General features: G+C 45.1%; 2 protein-coding genes across 2 annotated transcripts; both read left to right on the top strand.

Annotated features, from left to right (window-relative positions):
• The first annotated feature begins 421 nt into the window (after positions 1-421).
• LOC134480597 (small cysteine and glycine repeat-containing protein 6-like) lies at positions 422-5913 on the top strand. Its single transcript, XM_087569021.1, has one exon. It carries the CDS (start codon positions 2510-2512, stop codon positions 2942-2944), a length of 435 nt encoding a protein of 144 aa, XP_087425147.1. The 5' UTR covers positions 422-2509; the 3' UTR covers positions 2945-5913.
• A 665-nt stretch (positions 5914-6578) lies between these two features.
• Tm4sf20 (transmembrane 4 L six family member 20) lies at positions 6579-20477 on the top strand. Its single transcript, NM_001109618.1, has 4 exons — positions 6579-6808; positions 12360-12425; positions 17019-17170; positions 19388-20477. The coding sequence occupies exons 1-4, from the start codon at positions 6626-6628 to the stop codon at positions 19665-19667; spliced, it is 681 nt and encodes a 226-aa protein (NP_001103088.1). The 5' UTR covers positions 6579-6625; the 3' UTR covers positions 19668-20477.
• The last annotated feature ends 1955 nt before the right edge of the window (positions 20478-22432 follow it).

The raw sequence follows: 22432 nt of genomic DNA, 5'->3' as shown, positions 1-22432 counted from the left end.
TATTAATTTTTTGTGTGTCCATGTATACATGGTGTATGCATGTACACATATGTGTGTACAGGCACACCTGCCCATGTGGACATGTGTGGAGGGCAGAAGTCGACTTCAGAATGTCTTCCTCCCCGTGAGGTGAGGTGTTTCCTACTGCTCCCTGGTCTAGGTTTGGCTTCCTTGCTCAGTCAGCCCCTGGTTTCTGCCTCCCCAGTGCTGAGATTGCTGTGTGGAATTTTTTACGTGGGTGTTAGGGATCCAAACTCAGGTCCTTAGGCCGCATGGCAAGCACTTTATTTACCAAGCTGTCTCCCCAACCCCTGAGCGCTCAGTCTTCAAATAAAACAAAATTACACAAGTGAATCCATACTATTCATTCACACTTTTAAAACATACACCTTTTTCAAAAATGATATTCACAAGTCTGCTTTGTAGTGCCATATTTAGACTTTAATGTGAGCAAATCTAAGTAAAAATCTAAGCTTGTTTCGTGTTCAGAGCGCTGCTCAGTGCTGGCCTGCAGCAGCTCTGGTCTCTGCATAGGCACTGCAGCACCCCAGAACTACAGAGAAGATGTCTACAGCCACAGGCAGATGGATGGATCCGCTCTGGCTGCTGCTCGCCGCAAACAGCCAGTTTTTACTCATGCTTTAGGAAGGACTGGACAACTTCACCTGTCTCTCCTCACCTTTAAAGTATTTCTGTCACACAGCAGGCTTGGCTTGGTCGCTGAGCAGGTGCGAGAGGCTTCGTGTGCTGCGCTCTGAGTGCCTGTGCAGGGAGCTGTGAGGGGAGCAAGCGTGGGTGAGCTTGGAAGCCATGCTATGCGATGGATGGGCAGCAGAGACCCAGAGGTGCCACTGTGATAAGGAAGTGTGTGGTGTAGAGGTGAGAGAGGAAGAGAAGGGGACCGTGTGTGCTCTCTGAAGAGAGGAGGAACTGGAGACAAGAGAGGGTGGTGACAACCATCCTGATGTGAGTAGCCTGCGCTGCCACCTGGGGCCATAGTTAGGTCTTGGCCATGTCTGGCTCCATGGCTGTGTAGTAGTAATAGGGGTCTGTGTCAATGTTACAACCTGAGGCCATGCAGACGTCCTGCCAGGGCTTCCTCTTGGTGCCATCCCGATGTCCAAGGCCTTAAGAATTGCCCTGAACCTCACCAGGGCATTGGTACTCAGACATTCCAGAGAGCAGGCCCACCCCTTGCCTGGGGTGCTTGAGAGAGCTGGCCCTCAGGGCATGAGTGAGAGAGCTGGCTCTGTCAGCACTTGGGAGAGCAGCCCCCACCCCCAACCCCACCCCTGCACCAAGCCTGGACAGCACAGTAGAGCTGGCCCAGGTAGCAGGAGCATGGGAGAGCTGGCCCTGAGGGTGGGAGAGCAGGAGATCCAGCCCTCCCGCTTGCCCACTGCCACAGCAGGAGAACTGGTCATGGTTGCTGTGACAAAGAGCGGCAGGCTGAACACCTCAGCTACCACCCAGTCTCTGATAATTGAAGAGTCATAACACATGGACACTTCTGCTATTGACTTTGTGACAAATGGCTATAAGATAGGGCTTAGCACTCGGCATAGAAGTTATCTGCTTACACAGATGCTATGGCTGTAGTGTGGCTTTCTGCAGGGGTGGGGACTAAGCTTCATTTGTACTTCATTCTTGGGTGTATTTCAGTGGTCTTCTAACACTGTTGTGTTTTCTTATTATTCCCAGTGTCCCATTTATGATCCCATAGAAAGGCACTACACCATAGGGGACAAGTGTCACTCACAACCAGGAGGCACAGGACCAAGGGCTGTCCATAGGCATCATTTGTGCAGGTAGACTTCACATGGCTGATAGTACAACAGCAGCCAGGTATCGTGAAATTCTGGAAGAGTCCTCTTTTGACAAACTTTTGAGGGGACTTTCACTATCTCTCTTAAAAAAAAAAACAAACAAACAACAAAAAACCAAGAAACCTTGTCTATTTAAATATTCTTTGCAGCGCTGGGATCAAACCCAAGCTACTGCACATGTGGACCAAGTGCACACTGATTCTGGAAATATTAGTTTTGAGGCCTCTGGTTGGCAGGTCCTCGGAAAATATTTCTTTGCATCATCTCTGCTGGGATCAGTGATGACCTGGAAAGGCCGTGGGGAAGGGATGGTTTCACGAGTCCAGTCATGCTAGGTTCAAATAAAAACTTCCTCCAGGGAGACTCTCCTTGGCTGTGTAGACAATAGTACGTAGGCAAGCTATTCCAGAACCCAGCTGTAAATATGTTTTCAGAACAAATAAACCCAGAGCTAAAATTAAGCTGTTTGTGAGGTTAAAGGTCCCGAAGAAGGAAGGAAACCTGAAGTGCTGAAGAATTCTCTCGAGGAAGCCGAGATAAACTATAGAAATCACGTGCTTGGGTCATGCCTGCCCCAAGATGGTATATAAGCCCTGCCCCCAGCAGAAGGCGGCATCAGATCATCCTCTCCTCTCCTAAGTTGCTCTTTCATTCACTTGATCCAAGTCCTCTCTACTGACACCATGGGTTGCTGTGGTTGTGGAGGTTGCGGCGGCTGCGGTGGCTGTGGCGGCTGCGGTGGCTGTGGCGGCTGCGGTGGCTGTGGCGGTTGTGGCGGCTGCGGCAGCTGCGGTGGCTGTGGCGGCTGTGGCAGCTGTGGCGGTTGTGGCGGCTGTGGTGGTTGTGGAGGCTGCGGTGGCTGCGGTGGCTGCGGCGGCTGTAGCAGCTGCACCTCCTGCAGGTGCTACCGGGTCGGCTGCTGCGGTGGCTGCTGTGGTGGCTGCTGTGGCTGCTGTGGCTGTTGCAGGCCTGTGGTCGTCTGCTGCCGCCGCAGCTGCTGCCGCCGCTCCTGTGGCTGTGGCTCCTGTGGCTGTGGCTGCGGCTGTGGAAAGGGCTGTTGTCAGCAGAAATGCTGCTGCCAGCAGAAGTGTGGCTGCAAGAAGCAGTGCTGCTGCTAGCATGGCTGCTGGCCTCCTGGCCTCCGGGCAGGCGATGGTAGGAGCGAGGTTCACATACTTCGATTTTAGACTATGTAGTATAACCCTTTCCATTTCACCTACCAAGCTGTAGGGCTTAGTAGAAACACATCAGAAGATTAAAACAAGTCTATCCTGTGCAGCTGTGTAACCACGGATAAGTAAGTCAGCCTCCCTGAATTTGCTCATTTATTGATGAAGTAATGGACTTGAACTCGGAATCTCTTCCACATTAATAGCATATGCATCTATGGAGTCCTGAAAGCTGAACTCAGGGCCCTTCCACCTTCAAACATGGACGATTCCTGACACTCGTGTCACATGTGTAACACGGACACAGGGAACGTTATAATGTGTTTATATTTTAAAAACCCACCCTCAGCCCGCTATGAACTTACTGCCAGCTCTAGTCTGCTTTGTAATGAAAACAGGACAGAGTTTGTGAAGGTCCAGAAAATTCACGTTAATGATCTCAGCTGACTGAAAGCGATTTTAATATGTTCTATTATTTTGAAACATTTACCTCTTCAAGGAATGCATGAACTTATATATCTGCTTACATTGGCTGTATACTCCACACGTCTTAACTTTCAAGTGTTCCCTCTTTCCCCAATATAATTTATTAATAAAACAATGAAAAAATATTGTTTCACTGTCTATTATTATTATTATTATTGTTATTACTTTGCAGACTTTTGGAAATGATATTTGGGAAGACAGGTTGCAGACTCCAGGAGAGTTTGTCTCCAGAAGAGAGACAGAGTTTGACACTGAATAGAATAAGGAAGTGAATGCTACTGAAATAGACACAAACATGTACTTATACCGAGTCAACAGAATTTTTTTTTTGATGTCAACAATCCTGGTTAGTTTCAGGTGGGCCAAGGGCTCTTTATTTATTTATTCAGGAGATGGGGTGGAGAAGGTATTGGGCATAGTAAGTGCACGACTTCTTAGATTGGTAAGTTGTTTCCAGTCTATGGCAGAAAACGAGGTGGGTGGACCTAGTCCTTGCAAGGCAAGTTGGCTTGAAAGTGGCATGGTTTCTTTCCCCCTCTTTCCAGTGGTTTGAAGTAGTCACGTGGTCTTAACTGTAAGTGGATATGTATAAATAAGTGTGGAGATGAGAGGAAAATTCATAAATATATATTCATATATGTATATCACTATGTCAGTGGCCCCCTATGCTATGTACTCTGTGTGTCATATGTAGCTCATGCTTTATCAAGACATGCTAAGGCAGCCTTACTACCTATTCATATCCCTTGAATTCTTGCTGGGTTGGTTCAACCGGTTAGACTTCATGGGTAAGACCTGGCTTATCTCATGTGAACCCTTTTCGTGACGGAGGGTTGAGCAGATAGCTGGGGAGGCCTGACTTACATGAGAATATTACGTCATTCTAGACTCACAAGCATAAACGCAGTTCAAACTGTTTTCAAACGATCCAATGTTGCAACCTAGATAGTCTAAAAAGTCTTCTCCATATCCTTGAATAGGACGGCTCTGTCTTCTTTGTTATGCATTTCAGTGTCTGTCCAGTTGTCCTTCCTGTAAACAAAGTGGTATTTCCCCATGGCCATCTGCATCTGAAACCTGGAGAGGCAATGACTAGACGGCGGAGAGGGACCACAGCACAGACTGAGCCTTCTGTGTTTCATGGTTCCCTTGACAGTTCAACAGACCTTAAGATGCAGTTGTAAGGACAGTAGTGAGGTGGAACCCAGGCTCTGCCTCCAGCCTGGAGTGTGGGGTAGGCACTATGAAACCAGGGACGGCGGCCTCCTGACCTGCACCTAAATCAGTGTTTGGACATGACCGCTCCAGGAGCTGCTGCTCTCCTCCAGTAGTCTAGTTATGTTCTGGGGAGGCTTCCTGCAGACAAGCAAAGCCCCTTGCCTGTCCTCCGGCCTTTTCAACATGACATACAGAATCCCGCAACTGCATCTCTTCTCACTTAACACAGCCACAAGAATTTTGATTCTTTTTTTCCTTTTTGGTGAGTGGCTGACATGGTTACAAGAATGTTTCTGTCATCACACCTTTGTCAAATTCTAACCATTCTCAGTGCCTAACAGAACAATGGTTCCTGCCTGTCTGAGTAACCTCCTTTCTTCTGAACTTCCTCTGGTTTTGTCATGCCACGTGCCAAATAATTAGTGTACTTTCCAATAACTGGTTTTCGTTAAAAAAAAAAAAAAAAAAAAACCTTTTGGTTTTAGCTCCTTTGGTTGCAGAAAAAAAAAAAAAAAAAAACCAACCAACCAAGCGAACAAACAAAAACCAACCAACCAATCAAAAAACAAAACCCAGAAACCAGAGAGTAGGAAAGGAGAATTGATTGTGAGATTACAGGCCAGGACTGCAGTTGTTCTTTGTAAGGTAAAAAGCAAGATATAGCAAGCCCCTGGGAGGTCCCTCCTCTCCACACGCACGTGTTTTTCACCAGACCCCCAGTAAATGCAGCAGACTCTACTACTGTAATCATCATCATGTGCAGCAGAATCTGTGGAATCTGTTCTGGGGGCAGAAGGAGGGTGTTGTAGGCAGAGCTGGCTGATGTCTGTGTGTTCTTCAGGATGTATTCATTTGAATCTTACCAGCTACCCGTACTCAGGTACGGCCCCATGACTCATCTTCCAGTGAATGAACAGAATGCAGCAGGCAGGATCAGACAATCAAGAGAGCAGCTGCAGTTTCAAACCTGGCCTTCGTGTACATGGGGGCCTAGATTCAGATGCTTAGCCACGCCTCTTGGGGACCCCCCATCAACGCAGCCTCCTGTGGGCTATGGTGACCACTCAGTGTGAACGAGCACTTTTGCACCTGAAGCTTCTTCCAGTTGATAAGGTCTTTCCGTGAGGGCTCACGTGCTAGGAGGAAAAGAGCATAGAGTCACAGTCTAGAAAAAGAAACCGTGGTACATGGTTCAAGGTCTGAAAAAAGCCAGACAGCATCGTGTTCCGGCCAGTCTCCCTACTGTTGCTTTTATCAGAGTTCCCATGTTTGGTCACTGCTTTCTGGTACCATTAGCCAAACCTCCCAGATGTTGTAGGTTAGTTGTGTACAAATGTTCTACTTTATAAGACTGGAAGAATTCAGGATAAAAATGCTGTATGTGAGACAACAGCCTGAAAGGAAACACGAACATTTAGAGTAATCGGGAATACTTGGAGAGAACTGTTTTCCTTAATTTTATAGAATGTTCATATTCTTACTGAATAACTCTAAAATAAGGATACTTTATATAATGTCCTTATCTTATCCAATAATATTGACATATGAAAAGTAGTTTAATCTAATTGGATATACCTTTTGTCTTCTTTTTACAAGGCTCACCAGTAAAGGAATATTTTAGGAATTATGTCACACAAGCCCATTTTTTTTTATCACTTTTAACTCAACTACATTCATGTATAAATTCGCCACTCAGCAAACACAGATTTGTTTCCCTGCCTGTTCCCCCTCATCCTATCATAATATGATTATTGGTTCCCGTCATAATCCCCATAATAACATCCTGCCCTACTGGACTCTGAACTGCTTTCCACAGCTCATTTTTCATAAGTGGTAAACTTTAACCAGAACATGGGGATAAAAGGCCAGGCAGCACTACACAAGCCCAGCCACTCTGAGGAGGATTCTAACTGAACCAGGAAAGCCATGACGTGCTGTGAGGGGTGGACATCCTGCAATGGCTTCAGCCTGCTCATTCTGGTCCTGCTAGGAGTTGTTATCAATTGTATCCCCCTGGGCATCAGCTTAGTGGAGGCAGACTCGGTTTCTCAAAACCCCATCTCCTGCTACGAATGGTGGTTCCCGGGGATTATAGGAGCAGGCGTGATGGTGAGTAATGCCTACATGAACTAATTTGGAGCAGGGTGTCAGATGCCTTTAACTATGACTTTCAGCCTTGAGTTTCACTCCACCTTCACAGGACACGGTTAGGAATGTGATTACCATCAATTTATACTGTTACATTGCAAAGATTGATAATTTATGTAAAGAAGACCATGGTCCATCTTAAGGACCTTAAGGCAAGAAGTTGACAGGAGTAGGTTAAGTCATTACCTACAGCGTTTCTTCACAGGCAGGATGACACTCCTGAACTTTACTATTTAACATTAAGGAATTTCAGTTTTTCTTTTTTTTTTTTTTAACATGGTCCTGGGGATGGAACTCGGGGCTTCACATACTCTCTGGCCTCTTTCCCTTTGCCCCACTCTGATTTCTAGGTATAAAGACCCATGGTGGCAGCAGTGGGAAGCCGCTCTGTGGGAATGAGAAGCACTCTTGTGTACAGCAGTCTTGGAGACGTCATAGTGAGCCTCAGCCTGCTTCTCAAGGGAGTTGGCCCTAAGACAGAGATGGAAATCCTGGGTCTCTTTTATAAGCTGCTTGGCCATGGTCATGGTGTTTTATCACAGCAACAGGAGAGCAACTAAGCCAGTGTCTGGCCTCAAGGACTCTTTGCTTTGACGATTACATAGACCCCAGAAAGCTTCAGTTTTATAGTTTGATGGTGGAGAATGGGTGTTCCTTGTTGAAATCTGACACAGGGTGGGACAACACAGAATTCTTGTGTTCTTCACAGTGAACCATCAGACTCAGGTTTCTCATCGCCTCCTGGAGATTCTGATGCAGCCAGTCTGGGTAGAACACACTTGTAGAATTCAACTTTCAGATCCAGAAGACCATGAAAGACCAGAGGTCCGCCTTGATAATCACCGTCACTGACTCACTAACCCTCGGGCTCTGGCTTGCTGTCTGTGAAACGGGACTGGGATGTTCAAGTTGACAATTCAGCACCCAGGATCCTGCTCTTGTTTGTCTATCACTTGTGTGGGACACCAGTGGGCACAGTTAGTGCCAGGGGGGTGGTGGGGGAGAAAGAGAGAGAGAGAGAGAGAGAGAGAGAGAGAGAGAGAGAGAGAGAGAGAGAGATTACAATGGTTTTGCAGATAATGAAGCAGAAGTAAGTATTAGAGAAACTCAGAACATAAAAGAGGAGTTCTTCCTTGGATTTACTTATTGGAGAAGTATCATATCCCCGCCCTCATTTCACTCGTTTTTTTCTCTCCAACTTTACCCACACCCAGGATCTTCATGAGCTTATATGGGTGAACAAAGCTCATCTTTGAATCACCAAATTTATAATATGTGTAGACACACACACACGTAATGTATGTATATATATGCATACACATATATGTATAATATATGTTGTGTGTGAATATGCAATATATATATACATATATATGTGTGTGTGTGTGTGTGTGTGTGTGTGTGTGTGTGCATGATGCATATAAGTGCCTGTGGAGGCCTGAAGAGGGCACACGGTCCCTTGGAGTTGGAGTTAAAGGCACTTGTGAGCCTCCTTATGTGGATGCTGGGAACTAAACCTGGGTTCTTCACAAGAGCAGAACGTGCTCTTAACCCCTGAGCACCTTTCCCACCTATGGGTCGCTATTCAGTGGAGACCAGTTTACTGCTACTGACTTTCTCCCTCAGCTTACATAACAATTTTGTTAGAGCGGAGCGTGGTGACATACACGTGGCATCCTACCACTGAGGGGGATGAGATCAGAGGATACCAAGTCCCAACTCACCCAGGTTACATAATGACACTGGGTCTCAAAAGTCCAGCCAACCAACCAACCAAAAGACCCAAAACAGCTACCAGCCAACCTCAAACCCTAAGCATTAAGCCTAGTAGGCCACAGTATATAAATCCGTGCCCTCCGGCTGACCCCCTGGATTTGAGCCCATTGGCACTGTAGTCATCCCAGGAGTCTTCCCACAGGCTGCTGCCGTTTTTGCCTTTGCCAACAGGAGCGATCTAGCCATCTGTTCCAGGTAGACAGCCACAGGAAAAGCTTTTGCAAAGATCTGGGCTATTCAAACTGCCGCGCTAGCTCTCTTCCAGGCTGACCAGTGTCCTCTAGGAGGCTCCTGGCAGGTGAGCAGGGCGGGCCTCCTCTGCAGGGCTGGCCTCCTCTAAACCTTGTGTCAAAAGTCAGAAGCCTGCGGAGCGCATCTGAGCCTGGCAGCTTCTGCCAAGCTCCTAGCCATTTAGAAAAACTCAGCTATCTGTAGATGTGAATTGGCATTGCCGAAAGCACAGGAGAGAATATTTTAAAGACCTGCTACAAGAGCACGAGGTAAACAGACCAAGAGCACAGGGGGTACAGAGCATTCATCTGCTAATGTCCCACTGGGGAGCCTAGTTTAGCCTACACACTGCCTGGTTTCAGTCCTATAATCATCTTGACTGCAATTATCACGTGTACTTTATATGCCAGAAAACAGAAGGTTGACTATATTGGCCAAGTCACACAGTGGGTGTGAAACCAAGTTCTAGATTTACCTCATGCCAAAGCTAGTTAAATACCACAGTCCTCAATCTCTGTCTCAGGCCACAGAGGTCAAAATAAAATCCATAAAGTAAAAGGACCAGGAAGCTGAGTCATAGAAAAGTCCACACACCCTCGAAACACATCAGAGAATCTGGACTCCTTGTCTGGCCTATCTCCCTTCCCTCAATAAATATTAACCAAAGATCATTAGAGCATCACACTCATGGAGAAGACTGATGCTCTTCATATGCAGACCCTCGGGCTGGAGGTTAGCCCCACAAGGTGCTAACAGCAGCGCTCTGAAGGCCAGCATGTTCTCACGATGCTTGGCCTCACATAGAAGGATGAAGCAGTCTTTTCCTTGGGGAATTGCATCCCTTGTGACATCTGTCAACTCTCACTTCTGCAGGACACTTTGTAAGGAAGGAGTCACTGTGTGTCGAGCATTTGGTCAGTCCTTAAAACCTCTGGGCAGTTGCTACATTCCAAATTAGTACCCTTCAGAGGTGGGAATCTTACAGGAAACTGCACAACACAACCTCTGGGGTTCATTATTGAGTCCTGAATGAAGTCATTTATTTTATGACTTTACGACCGACCCCAATCAGAGGTGAACCTTTTTATCTTTTCAAACTGTAACCAAGTAAAACATCATGTAGTTAATTATCTTTAAGATTATCTACTAAGGGGAGGGGGAATGCCGATATAAATGTTACTTGGTCAAGCATTAAGAGCATTTGAAAACGTTTGTTGAAAACGATAAGCAGAAAGGCTCTCTTACTTTATATAATGTTAACTACAAGCCTGGTCTAACTCGTTCTTTTTATTGATTTTACCCATTATGTAAGGGTAATTTTTCAAAGCCAGTTATTAAATCTTAGTGGAAAACAAGTGGCTGTCAGTCAAACAGATTGGAAGATTGTATGCAAAGTCTTTACAAAACAGAGAGCGTCTAGGCTCATGCTGAGCTATGGCTTTGCGTGTTGCTTTCATGATCAAGAGCCTAGAGGGCTCCCCAGAGTTCGGCTTCTAACACAGTTTTTAATTAAGGCTCTGTGTGCTTCCTTGATGAAACTGTACAGTTTCTAGAACAGGAGGTAAGCATGGGTTCCTGCCAAAGAAAACAAACTGTAGTTCTTTGTAAAAAGAAGAGAAGACCGAATTTTACAGACTCTCAAGCATTCAAATATGCTTAGGAATATTCAACCCTTTTAACACCAAAGTAGCCACAGGTAATATGAAAATGGGTTAGGGTTCCAATAAAACTTTATTTATAAAACTGACGTGACAGAGGTGGGAAAGGACACACTCACTGATTCCTGTTCTACTTGATTTGTTATGTAAGATCTGAAAGCAGTGTCTTCTGGGAACAACCAAAAAAGAGCTTAGTGTATAAATGATGGCAAAGATTTCTTTTCCCTTTCCTCTGGGCTTTCAGCTGGGCCCAGGGGTGGTTGGGACATCCATATGTATGTGTGGCTTCTGAGTTGGAAAGGTATCAGTGTTCAGTGAATAAACAAAGCAACAACACGAAGTGACATGAAGTCAGCAGTCCATTAGACCGGGTGGCGTGTGCTGGGGAAAGCTGCTTTGTGAGAGGCATAAATCTGTTCTAGCAAAACCAGTTAGATATGGAAGACAAGGAGGGTAGGAGGGTGTGTGTGTGTGTGTGTGTGTGTGTGTGTGTGTGTGTGTGTGTGTGTGTGTGTGTGGCAATTGGAGGGAGCTTGAGATAAGCAAGGGTGCTGGGGTTCCAGGAGCAAAGAGTGAGTGGCTTTATGAATTTCAGGTCAATGTGGGGCCTAGCTTGGCTCTGAACTCTCGTACTTTCTTGTAAGCTCCTCAAACTTACACCACCTGTTTTGGCAGTGGTAACATGGGGGAGGGGAACAGGCCACGCACCAGTGCTCTGTCTGAGGATTGTTACAAGGGTGGCGCAGACCAAAGCATGTCAAGTTCCAACACCTGGTGTGTAGTTACAGAGCCTGGTCTCGTTAGCAGAGCAGAACAGTGGGAGAACCATTCCAGGGTACCTGGGATGCACCGGCACCCACCACAGCTACAAGTTTGTAAGTGGAAGGAAAGCCACTGATATCCTGTCGTTCAGTGATACAAAACTCTTAGTTAAGAGTTTCTAGCTATAGCTGATAGAGTTCTTTTTAAAAATAGAAAACTCTTAATAATGTGATATCATTTACGGCTCTCCTCAGCAGGACGAAATACAATATATACCAAACTTCTGCCTGCCTTTCATCCCAGCACTCAGGAGGCAGAGGCAGGCAGATCTCTGGGAGTTTGAGGCCATCTCTCTCTGTAGAGAGTCTAGCAGAGGCAAGGCTGGTCTTGGCGAAACATCAGTGTAAAGTATAATCAGTACTCGTTAGGGATACAGGAGCAGAGAAGGGCACGACGGGGGATCAACAGTCATTCTCAAAAAAAAAAAAAAAAAAGGCTTGAGAACCCTGGTAAGACGATAGTAGTCTAGGGTGTAGAATTAAGAGTGATTAACCAGAGGGAGTGGTGGTGAATTGGTCCCTGTCAAAGGCAAGCAAACAAAACTGTCCATTTCCCTCTTCCCAGATTGACTTGTTTAATTTACAGGAAATTAGATATGGCTGAGGAGATATAGAAATTAGATATAACTTGAGGAGAGGGAGGGGAGAGCTAACAGGGGAGAGAAAGGTGGAGGGAGTGGGAGACAGAGAATAAAAGGTAAATTTGGGTGGCAGAACCAATTCTTTTAAGATTCCTTCTAAAACTCATGCAGTAGTAAGCCATCCCACTCTACTTGAAATCCTGGAGGCTGCAGCCGATATGGTAAACAGGAACACCGACAGAAAGCTTCCTAACTGCTACGACAGTCTTTAGGGCTGAAGCTGATGTGAAGGTTCTCGGCACAACGATGTTGCCAGATCAGAGTTCCTCTTTAGTTCTCCTGGGCCCGGAATTTCCCAAGGGGTCATAAATGGAAGGCGGTGATGACTGGGTTTCGCTCTGATGAGAAGAGATAGTACTCATCTTTCCCGAAACTTTCGTTCCAGGCCATCCCGGCAACAGCGATGTCCCTGGCAGCAAGAAAAAGAGCGTGCTGTAATAACAAGACCGGGGTGAGTAGGAGGCAGAGGGCTTGAGAGCAGAAGCACGTCGACCCTCCCACTCATCAGCTCCTGCTGGGCCTCAGGCTTGGGCAACACTGTCAGGGGTGGTTAAATAGTCACGTAGACAGTGACAAGAGACCTTTTCTTTTCTCGTAGACATTTAGCTTTGGAGCTAGCCTTTGATCCTTTCCTCAGCCTTCAGTTCATCTAAAGTATCAGAAGCTTTGCAAGAGAGAATTCGCGTCGCATCCAGAACTGTATTCCATTTCAAATCTTGTTTGGAGTTCTAGATAATACTTAGGACAAATGTACCCTCAGTTTTTGCTCGTTTGTTTGTTGTGTGTGTGCATGTGAGGGTTAGTTTGCCAGGTCAATTGCTCATAATTACTTCAGATTGTTTTTAAAGTAGACAAGTATTTTTGAAACATTTAATACCTACCATATTTAATTCCTCAAAACTCCTAATGTGGGCAATAGCCAGATCTTAGTTTATTTTAATTAATAATTAATAAGATGGGGGATGTTTCCTTTTTCTTTTTCTTTTCCTTCCTTTCTTTCTATCTAAAGACAGATTCTCTGTGTAGCCCTGGCTGTTCTGGAACTCACTATGTACACCAGGCTGGCTTTTTTTTTTTTTTAATATTTTATTTATTTATAATCTATGAGTACACTGTAGCTGTCTTCAGATACACCAGAAGAGGGCATCAGATTTCATTACAGATGGTTGTAAGCCACCATGTGGTTGCTGGGATTTGAACTCAGGACCTTGGGAAGAGCAGTCAGTGCTCTTAACCACTGAGCCATCTCTCCAGCCCCCCCAGGCTGGCTTTGAACTTGCAGAGACCTACCTGCCTTTGTTTCCTGAGTGATGGGGACTAAAGGCATGTGTCACCATGACTGGCAGGTCTTGTTACTGACCAAAACACTGATGGTTAAAAAAAAATCATATTGAGTATTTTCTAAACCAGCAGACTCCTCTGATTTTCCAGTCCTTATACTATATAAGCCATGAACAGGACACTGAGGGTCTAATTCTCTAAGGCTGAGATAGACCAATACAAGTACCCACCCATCATAAATACATGGGGCTGAGCTCAGCATAAAGGTTTTAAATCAATGGTTCCCAATCAGATGGGAACACACACACACACACACACACACACACACACACACACACACACACACACACACGGAGATTTAAAAAACTCAAGTGACTGAGAGGTCCCCAAGATTCTGTGTGTTTAATTCTTCGGAAGCACCCAGTGATCCCAACATGGAGTTGGGTAAGAACCACTGTCCTAAAGGGAGTAATGTCCACAGAAGGTGGATTGTGGGGTTCCTTTTTTAATCATCACTTTATGTATATGGGTGTTTTGCCTGCATTTATGTCCATGCCTGTGGAAGTCAGAAGAGGGTGTCAGCTGGAGCTGTGTAGGGCTGGGTTTCGCACCTGGGTCCTCTGGAAGAACAGCAATTGCTCTTAACTGCAGAGCCATCTCTCTAGTCCCAGAAAAAAAAAAAATAAGTGTGGTTTTTGTTTGCCTGTTTTTGTTTTTAAACAGAGCCTGCTTCCGGCATTCTGTTCATGTAGGATTACAATGGTCTCTTTAACCACAGTGTTTGTAGTCTGTCTTTGTTCCTAGTACTTTGGTTTCTACTGACTGTCACTTTCGTTCCTAAACTGCCATAGCTTGGCGCAGTTTGTCTTGACCCCACTTCTACGTGATACTCACAAGTTCTCAAGACCTCCTGGTTTATTTCTGATTATCTGAACTGGAAAAGTATCTGAACACTTGAGCTTTCCTCAAATCCACTTTCTATTAAAATGTTTTTGCATGTATCCTTTCGTGAACAATGACCCTAAAGTTCTGTCTCCCTTGAGGATACAAGCAGAATGGGAACTATTTGTCACTTTCCAATTAGGTTGTCTCTCTGTGTGTATGTGCATGTGAGTGCAGTGCCAAGGATGCCAGAAGAGGGCACTGGACGCCTTGGAGCTGGGGTTACAGGATGCAGAACTGTAGATGCTGGGAACGGAACTTGGGTCCTCTGAAGAGTAGCTTGCACCCTTAATCACTGAGCCGTCTTTCCAATCCTTGACAGAGGCACTTTTCATGTAGATTCTGGCTATAAGTGAGGTTGTTTTTCTCACACCAGTCTTGAAAATAATTCAGTCATGCTTCCACATACTCATGGGTTGTTTGAAGCTGAGGATCTGCCAGGGCTGCTGGGGGCAGCGGGGTGGGACACAGAGGCATTCTATAACATTATTTATGCCATTAGCAATAGTTCTAGTCATTTAAATAGTGACTACCTGCTTATATCAACGTCATAACCCCCCCCACACACACACACACCTTAGCAAAGCTTTCCAGTGCTGGCAGTCAGGTGTCCGAGTTATAGTTAGTGCCTCTGGGTCAAGAAAAGGCCAAGGTGGCATAAAATGCTCCTCCCTTCTCAGCAGGGCAGGAACGGGTCAGCAGGGCCTTCCCGGTTTCATCTTTCCTTCCTTCCCCTTTGCTTTGTTTCTCAGTATGATAAGATTTTGCTGAATCACTTGAATGACTGCTCACTTAGGAAGTAACAGGTCAGAGGTAACAGCCGCTCTTCTTGATGAGTAAATTTGGCAACTTGTATAAATCACAGTGGTGTTGGAGGACCAGGATTAACAACTGATCCTCACTCCTGTTACCGTGTGCTTCCAGCTAAGGATGCTAAGGGACACGAATGGGAACATGAGTGTTTCCTAGATGAGTTTCCCGACAAGCTGTCAACCTCTTCCTTTCTACTTTTCTCCAAAATGAGAATACCAATAGATCTGTCTTTTAGGGTTGCTTGAAGGAATACTGCAGATGAGGCCACATGCCCTTTGCATACCTGTCTATTCATCAAGGGTCTGAAGCACACGGTATACAGCTCTCTAGGAGCTAATAAGGGAAGAAAAAATGCTCTTATTTTCATTTTTGACTTTGAAATAATCATAATCACTAACAACTCTGTGAAACAACTAACACCTAACAACTCTCTTGGGGGGGGGCACATTCAACATTTTTGTTTTTTCATGCTGAATTTCACATCGTTTGTGTGACTTGAATTCAGAACACACTTTCCCTCCAACATGGTTATCTAGTCACAGAACTCATGGGTCGTCTCTAGATAGTAAGAGAATTGGTTGATGACTTACAGTCTGTAGTCCAACTCTCCAACAATGGTCAGCAGCAGCTGTGAATGGAAGTCCAAGGATCTAGGGTGGCTCAGTCCCACAAGGTAGACAGGCAAAAAAGAGACTCTTCCTTCTTCCAATGTCCTTATATAGGTTTCCAGCAGAAGGTGTATCCCAGATTAAAGGTGTGTACCAACACGCCTGGGTCCAGGACTTTCTTTGTCCCAGGTGACCTTGAACTCAGAGATCTCCTTGCCTTAGAGTCATAGCCACTTTGCCTCAAGATCTCCATACCAAGATCCGGGTTAGAAACTTGTATCTCTCAGCCTCAAGATCAGGATCAAAGGTGAGCCTTCCAATTCTGGACTGTAGTTCATTCCAGATATAGTCAAGCTGATAACCAGGAATAGCCACTACAATGGTTATATAACTATGGGCATATTTAGAGCCTCCACCCCTACTCCAAATGGACATGTGGCATTGTTGAGATAGCTTTTAGTTGTCACACTGGACTGGGAGAATAAAGTGATACGTGCGTCGGATGGGTGGAGACCAAGATGGCTGATGCATCCCACTCTGCCTTGGATGGGTCCCAATGGCAACACGTCCCCTCCAGTGTGCCCAGCTGAGCAGTTATGCTCTCAACTCTGCTGCTGACTGATTACTTCAGGATGTTGGCCACTGACTACTTACAACATCAGTCAAATATGTATGGAAGCCAAGAGTCCAGAAATAAAAGTTTAGGTAGTTAAGGTCTAGTGGAGGTTCAATGTAAGTTAGAACTATATACCATAGAAAAGGAGGAACCAGATTTCAGTGGCCAGAAGGAATTCATAAACCCAGGAATACAGAGGTTGAGATTCTTCAGAGACATCAACAAGTGTAAATATCTTTTGGCAACTGTAATTAAACTGCACTCTCATGTCTCAGGACCACACAGGGCTGGGGAGATGGCTAAGTCAGTAAAGTGTCTGACATACAAGTGTGAGGATCTGAGTTTGGATCCCTAAGGCTCACATAAAAGTTAGGTGAGGTGGCATCTGCCTAAAACCCCAGTGTTAGAGGGGCATAAAGGTAGATGCCAGAGCTCAGGGGCCAGCTGGCTTAGCGTAGCGAAATGGTTCATTCAGCTCCAGGTCCAGTGACAGACACTGCCTCAAAAACAAGTTGGAGAATGGAAAGCGATAAGGGGAGACACCTGATTTCAGCCTCCGGTTTACACCCCTCATGCACACGAACACACACACATGAATGTGCAGAACACACTCACACAGACATGTACCAATACCATGCTCATATGTACACCAACAAATAAGGGGAAAAAGATGTAGGAGCACAGACTGAGAGCAGTGACTAAGTGTTGCAGGCTGCTGCTGGAAAACCTGAAACAGACGGAGGACCTACAGCGATGTGTGTGAACGCCCTGCTTTGTTTTCCAGATGTTTCTTTCATCACTCTTGAGTGTGATCACAGTCATTGGTGCCGTGTATTGTATGTTGGTATCGATCCGAGCTCTCTTGGAAGGACCTCTAGTTTGTAACACTCAGGTCAACAGTACTGTCACATGTGAATTTTCATTGAAAAACCTAAGGTAAGTCGAGCTTGTCACACTGTCTCCCGTAGCTGTGGCCAACTATGGTGTATAACTGTTAGGCCGTTCTGACTACTGGGCAAACATTTGTAGGGACTTGGTAAACTGATACCAATACCTCACGCCTCACAAAGAGGTGGTGTGGCTGCTACGTCCTGAGTGCTTCTGGTATGGTCTCATCTGAAGGGTCTTGGCTATCTCAGGTGGCTTCTACACGTTTTGTAAACATTCATCTTTCTTTTTTTTTTTTTTTTTTTTTTTTTGGTTCTTTTTTTTTTTGGAGCTGGGGACCGAACCCAGGGCCTTGCGCTTCCTAGGTAAGCGCTCTACCACTGAGCTAAATCCCCAGCCCCAACATTCATCTTTCTTAAAAGTTCTGGGAATATATACTTCATTTAGACCCTTGGGGTACAGTAATGGGTGAGTGAGAGGAACATTTACTTTCTACAAATCTGCACAATTTTTGTTTAAATTTTAAGAAAAGGAGTGTTTTGCCTGCATGCAAGTGCACCACCCATGTATGCAGTACCCATGGAAAGCAGAGGAGGGCACTGTACCCCTGGATCTAGAGTTAGGATTAGTTTGTGAGCCACCATGTAGATGCTGGGATCTGGACCCAGGTCCTGTGCAACAGCAACAAAAGCTCTTAACTGCTGGGCTATTTCTCTAGACTCTTATTATTATTGTGTGTGTGTTTGTACTGGAGGCCACAGGGGATGGACCCCTGTAGAACAGGGGTTACAGGCAGTTGTGAGGTGCTCCTAGTGGGTATTGAGAACTGAACTGGGGTCCTCTGGAAGTACGTGATCTGAAACATCTGTCCATCTGCTCTGAACCTATGCTATCAGTTGTGAACTATAGATGGCTTAAATACTCTGTATGGTGTTCCCACCTTGGTAATGTTTGCGGGTGCTGTGTGGATAGGTGTGCACATGTGCCAACTCGTAAGGAGGCCAGAGGTTGGTGACAGCTGTCCTCCTCAATGCTGGGTTTATCTCTTTGGTTTTCATATGGCTATTGATGATCTAAAGTCTGGCCCTCCGGCTTTCACAGAAAGTGCTGTTTGCAGGGAAGCACCATTCCAGCCTTTTTACTTTTGAATCATCAATCAATCAATCAATCAATCAATCAATCAATCAATCAAAAGAAACAGCAGCTAGTAAATGCATGTGGCCATGCTATACATTTATAGACAGGAATAAAAATATTTCAACTATGCAGTAACACATAGCATTGGAAGTTACATATAAATGGTCCATTGAGACAATTCTGTGTCTAAATTTAGGCCTACATTTTAAAAACGGGAAGACCAACATAATTTATTAGCTACCTCTAATTAGTCACTTAGTTCCGGAAAGCCAGATTTAACTTTTGTATTTTATTAAACTGTTTTCCTCCATCACCTATAGTAAAAAATGGTTTTTCAAAATTTGCATGGCAGCCATTTCCGTGGACTAAATAAAACCCAAAGAAATTCCCTTAATAGTTAGGAAAATTTGAACTGCCAACCACAGCTACCGAACACATTTAACACTCATGGAATAACAGGAGCTTACTGAGGTAGTAGGTAGCAGGTTGAGACATTCCCTCCCAGACTAGGTGTTTTCCTGTGGTGTCAGGGAAATCCATAGGCTCATAGGCCATGTGTTGCAAATACTGTTATTTTCTCAGGTTCAAAGTCAGTTGTTGGGATCTAGAAATGCGTCTCCCTAAGAGTACTCCATTTTATTGACCCCCACCCCCAATCATTTTGAGAAGATGTCTTAGGACTAAAAGCTTCTTATGTTATGCTAGAAGAGTCATACGTCATTTTAATCACATATCGCCTCAGAGCAGGTCTATGTGAAAAATTCCTCTCTCCCCCTCTCCCCCCCACTCCCCCAACCCCCTCTCTCTCTGTCTCTGTCTGTCTGTCTGTCTGTCTGTCTGTGTGTGTGTGTGTGTGTGTGTGTGTGTGTGTGTGTGTGTGTGGTAGAAAAGCTACACAGACAGGTTCACACCTCTGATGCTGTTGGTATTTATTTGCATGCTGACATGAGAGAGCCTCAGTCTTAGATGGCTCGTCTTCAGATCAGCCAGGGTTTTAAGCACTAGGGCCATGCAAATGTGCTGAGCAAACCAGATCTTAGCTATGGTTTCTGGGTACATTGGGTTGTACTATGCTGGGGTTTTTATTGTCTTAGTAGGCATATCTAATCCTTTTCCTTTTCCCTCCAGTAACTTTCGTCCTGAATCCTTCAACCTGCTGTGGTTCTTCAATGACACTTGTGTCCCTCCTACTGATTTTAAAAACCCCACTATCAACAACATGGTCAGTAACTTGAAAATACCCAACTCCAACTCTGAAGAAGACAGACACAGGATTTTCCACTTCTCAGTGTTTATGAGTCTCCTGCTTGTTGGAATCCTCGAGCTCCTGTTTGGGCTTAGTCAGATACTCATTGGTTTCCTTGGCTGTCTGTGTGGCGTCTCTCAGCGACGGAGACAAATTGTATAAAGGGTAATAAACTAGAATGTTGGTACTTTGAATAATTTGAAAATTTGCATTGTAATCTCAACAATGAAGCATCTTCTAGAACACGGAGACTTTTAGTGCAAACAGATTTTTAGAATCATCTCTGAAGCAACTTTCAAAAAACCAAAATCCAACCTATCAAGCTGGGCAGGGCTGGTGCACGCCTTTGACCCCAGCACTCAGAAGCAGAGGCTGATGGATCTAGAATCTGAGGTTTGTCTAGTTTACAGAGCAAATCCCAAGACAGCCAGGACCACACAGCGAAACAAAAGCAGAGGAATGGCAAATCAAACTCTCACATAAAGCACATTGTATGTGCAGAAAACCTCCACTCTGGAAAACAGTCATCAGTGGTTGATACTGGGGAGAAGCGTAGAGAAGCCTTTTTATGCCCTGTCTATGCTGAAAAGACATTTGTTTGACCTTATGGTTATAGAAGTCTGTGTCTTAGCTTTAAGAAATATATATTACATATTTAGGGAGGAAGACCATGGTTTAAAAATACTCATCCCAAAGTGAAAGGAAAATGCTGCATTTAACTGAGAGGCACACAGCAGCAAGTCCTACTCTACTTCCTTACGTTTGTATCTGTTCACGATTTATGGCTATACCTTGGTGGGGGGTGGGGTGGGGTGGTGGTGGGAATCAGCCTTTTAAAAGCTTTTTTTTTATATTTATGCTGGTCTTTGAAAGACAGGTAACAAAATGTATTTATTGTATTAAAATGTTAAGAAGTAGAAAAACCTAAAAATCTACAATTGATTTCAATCTCAATTTTACAGGGCGTATGATTTGAAAGCGGGCTAGAGATGGCTCGTTGGGTCAGCATTTGCTGTTCCTGCCGAGAGTGTGCCTTTGGTTCCCAGCACCCACACAGGCACCTCACAGCGACCTATAACTCCAGCTTCCAGGGAGTCAGGGCCTTCTTCTAGACTGCAGGGCAACTGTGCACACACAAATACAAATAAACCAACCTTAGAAAGTGGTTTTCTGAAGTGAGCTGGACAGACAGATTGGCACTTAGGAGCACTTGCTGCTCTTGCAGAGTTCCCGGCATGTACACGGTGGCTTGCAATTGTCTGTAACCCAAATTCCAGGGGACCCAGTACCCTATTCTGGCCTCTTTGGGCACCAGGCTCACATGCACTCACTTAAACGGCAGGCCAAACAGTCAAATACATAAAATAAAAATAAATCTTTAAAACAAAACAAGACAATCTTGATGGTATCTCTAACACCAATTATAGCTGTCCAAGTAAATACATTAAGATCTTGCAGGCCCCTTTCTAGCCCCAACTGCATGGAGACATTCTCCCTAAAACACCCCTCCTTACACACCCATTAACATGTAAGGCTGATCTTCAGGATATATCTAAGAATCTTCCTCTGTACGTGATCACAACTAACCAAGTGAACACTTACCAGAGCCAGTAATTCTCCTCAAATGTGAAGGTCCTTCTGTCTATCACAGAATGTAAAAGATCAGGAACTTCTTCTTCCCACCCATTCATTCATCACCTTGCTCCACTTCTGCTCCACAGTAAGACCTCTCCCTCTATCCTCAGCTACCCCGACCTGTCTTACCTCTGGCTGAGCCCTTTTCGTCCCTCAGCACATCATGGTTCTTAAAGAGTTTGACACTGACTTTGTAGGATTCCTTTTGCCCTCTTGTCTGCGTTTTTCTGTTGCTGTGAGGATAATACCTAGACAAAAGCTCCTAATGGAGAAAGGGTTACTGTGTCACACAATGGCTCATGGTTCAAGGCCCAGGCCATCACTGAGGAGAACAAGGAAGCAGGATGCTGATGGATGCTGCTCAGCCCTCTCTCCCACTTTATGGTCTCTCCAGGGGACCATGTGGAAGGTTGGGTTGGGGGACGGCTCCTGCCCACAATTAAGAAAAGTTTTCCCACATTACTTAACACAACCAAGATAAACCCCATAGGCCCACCTCCCAAGTGCTTCTAGCTGTGGTCAAGGTCATTCTGACAAACACTAACTGTCATGACTCTTGGTAGAATTTAGCAAAACACTGTTAGCATTTTTTCTTTCTAATTTAACCTGTATGTGTATTTTGCATGGGTGTGTCTGTGTACTGTGTGCATGCAATGCCAGGGAAGGCCATGGGTTCCTAAGACTAACATTTCAGATGGTGGTGAGCCACCATGTGGGAGCTGGGAATTGAACCTGGGTCTTCAAGCAGAGCGGACATGCTCTTAACCACTGAGCCATCTCTCCAGTCCTGGTGCTGGTATTTCCTTCTGTGTGATTCTTACACTGCTAGACTGCACTGTCCTACACTAGCAGAAGCTCCATGGGTGCCAAGACACATACATTTTACTTTTTCCTGGTGTAACCAGTGGACAGCACAGTACCTCGTATAGGTAGGGCCAAGGTATTGGTCTGCTGAGTGAATGCTATCTTTGTCCAGGGCCTGACAATCGCACCTTCACCTGTTAGCCAACTCCGAGTCCTCATTAGTGTGCTGCATTCTCACCACACCACTGCCCTTAATCTGTCAATTCCTTAAGAACAGAAAACATGTCTAAAATAGTTCCAGAACTAGAAAGACAAATGTTAGGATTCTGGAAGTACAATATCTGCTCTTCTTAGTTCTTTGATGTTCATTAGCCCTAATGGTATCCTTTTGACCCTCCAGGACCCAGAATCTTCTTTTGTTCTCTGCTTATTGAAAATCTGTCTCTGTTCAAGTATCTACAAAATATTTCCTGATTATCCTGACAAGG

This window comes from Rattus norvegicus, chromosome 9 (assembly GCF_021556685.1).
Source record: "Rattus norvegicus strain SHRSP/BbbUtx chromosome 9, alternate assembly SHRSP_T2T, whole genome shotgun sequence".
In the NCBI taxonomy this organism is placed as follows: domain Eukaryota; kingdom Metazoa; phylum Chordata; class Mammalia; order Rodentia; family Muridae; genus Rattus; species Rattus norvegicus.
This window is presented reverse-complemented; position numbering and strand designations above follow the sequence as displayed.

Coding starts and splice junctions, on each gene's coding strand:
- LOC134480597 (XM_087569021.1), top strand. CDS start 2,510: ATGGGTTGCTGTGGTTGTGGAGGTTGCGGCGGCTGCGGTGGCTGTGGC.
- Tm4sf20 (NM_001109618.1), top strand. CDS start 6,626: ATGACGTGCTGTGAGGGGTGGACATCCTGCAATGGCTTCAGCCTGCTC. Junction 6,809..12,359: donor TTATAGGAGCAGGCGTGATG/GTGAGTAATGCC, acceptor CTTTCGTTCCAG/GCCATCCCGGCAACAGCGAT. Junction 17,171..19,387: donor TTTTCATTGAAAAACCTAAG/GTAAGTCGAGCT, acceptor TTTTCCCTCCAG/TAACTTTCGTCCTGAATCCT.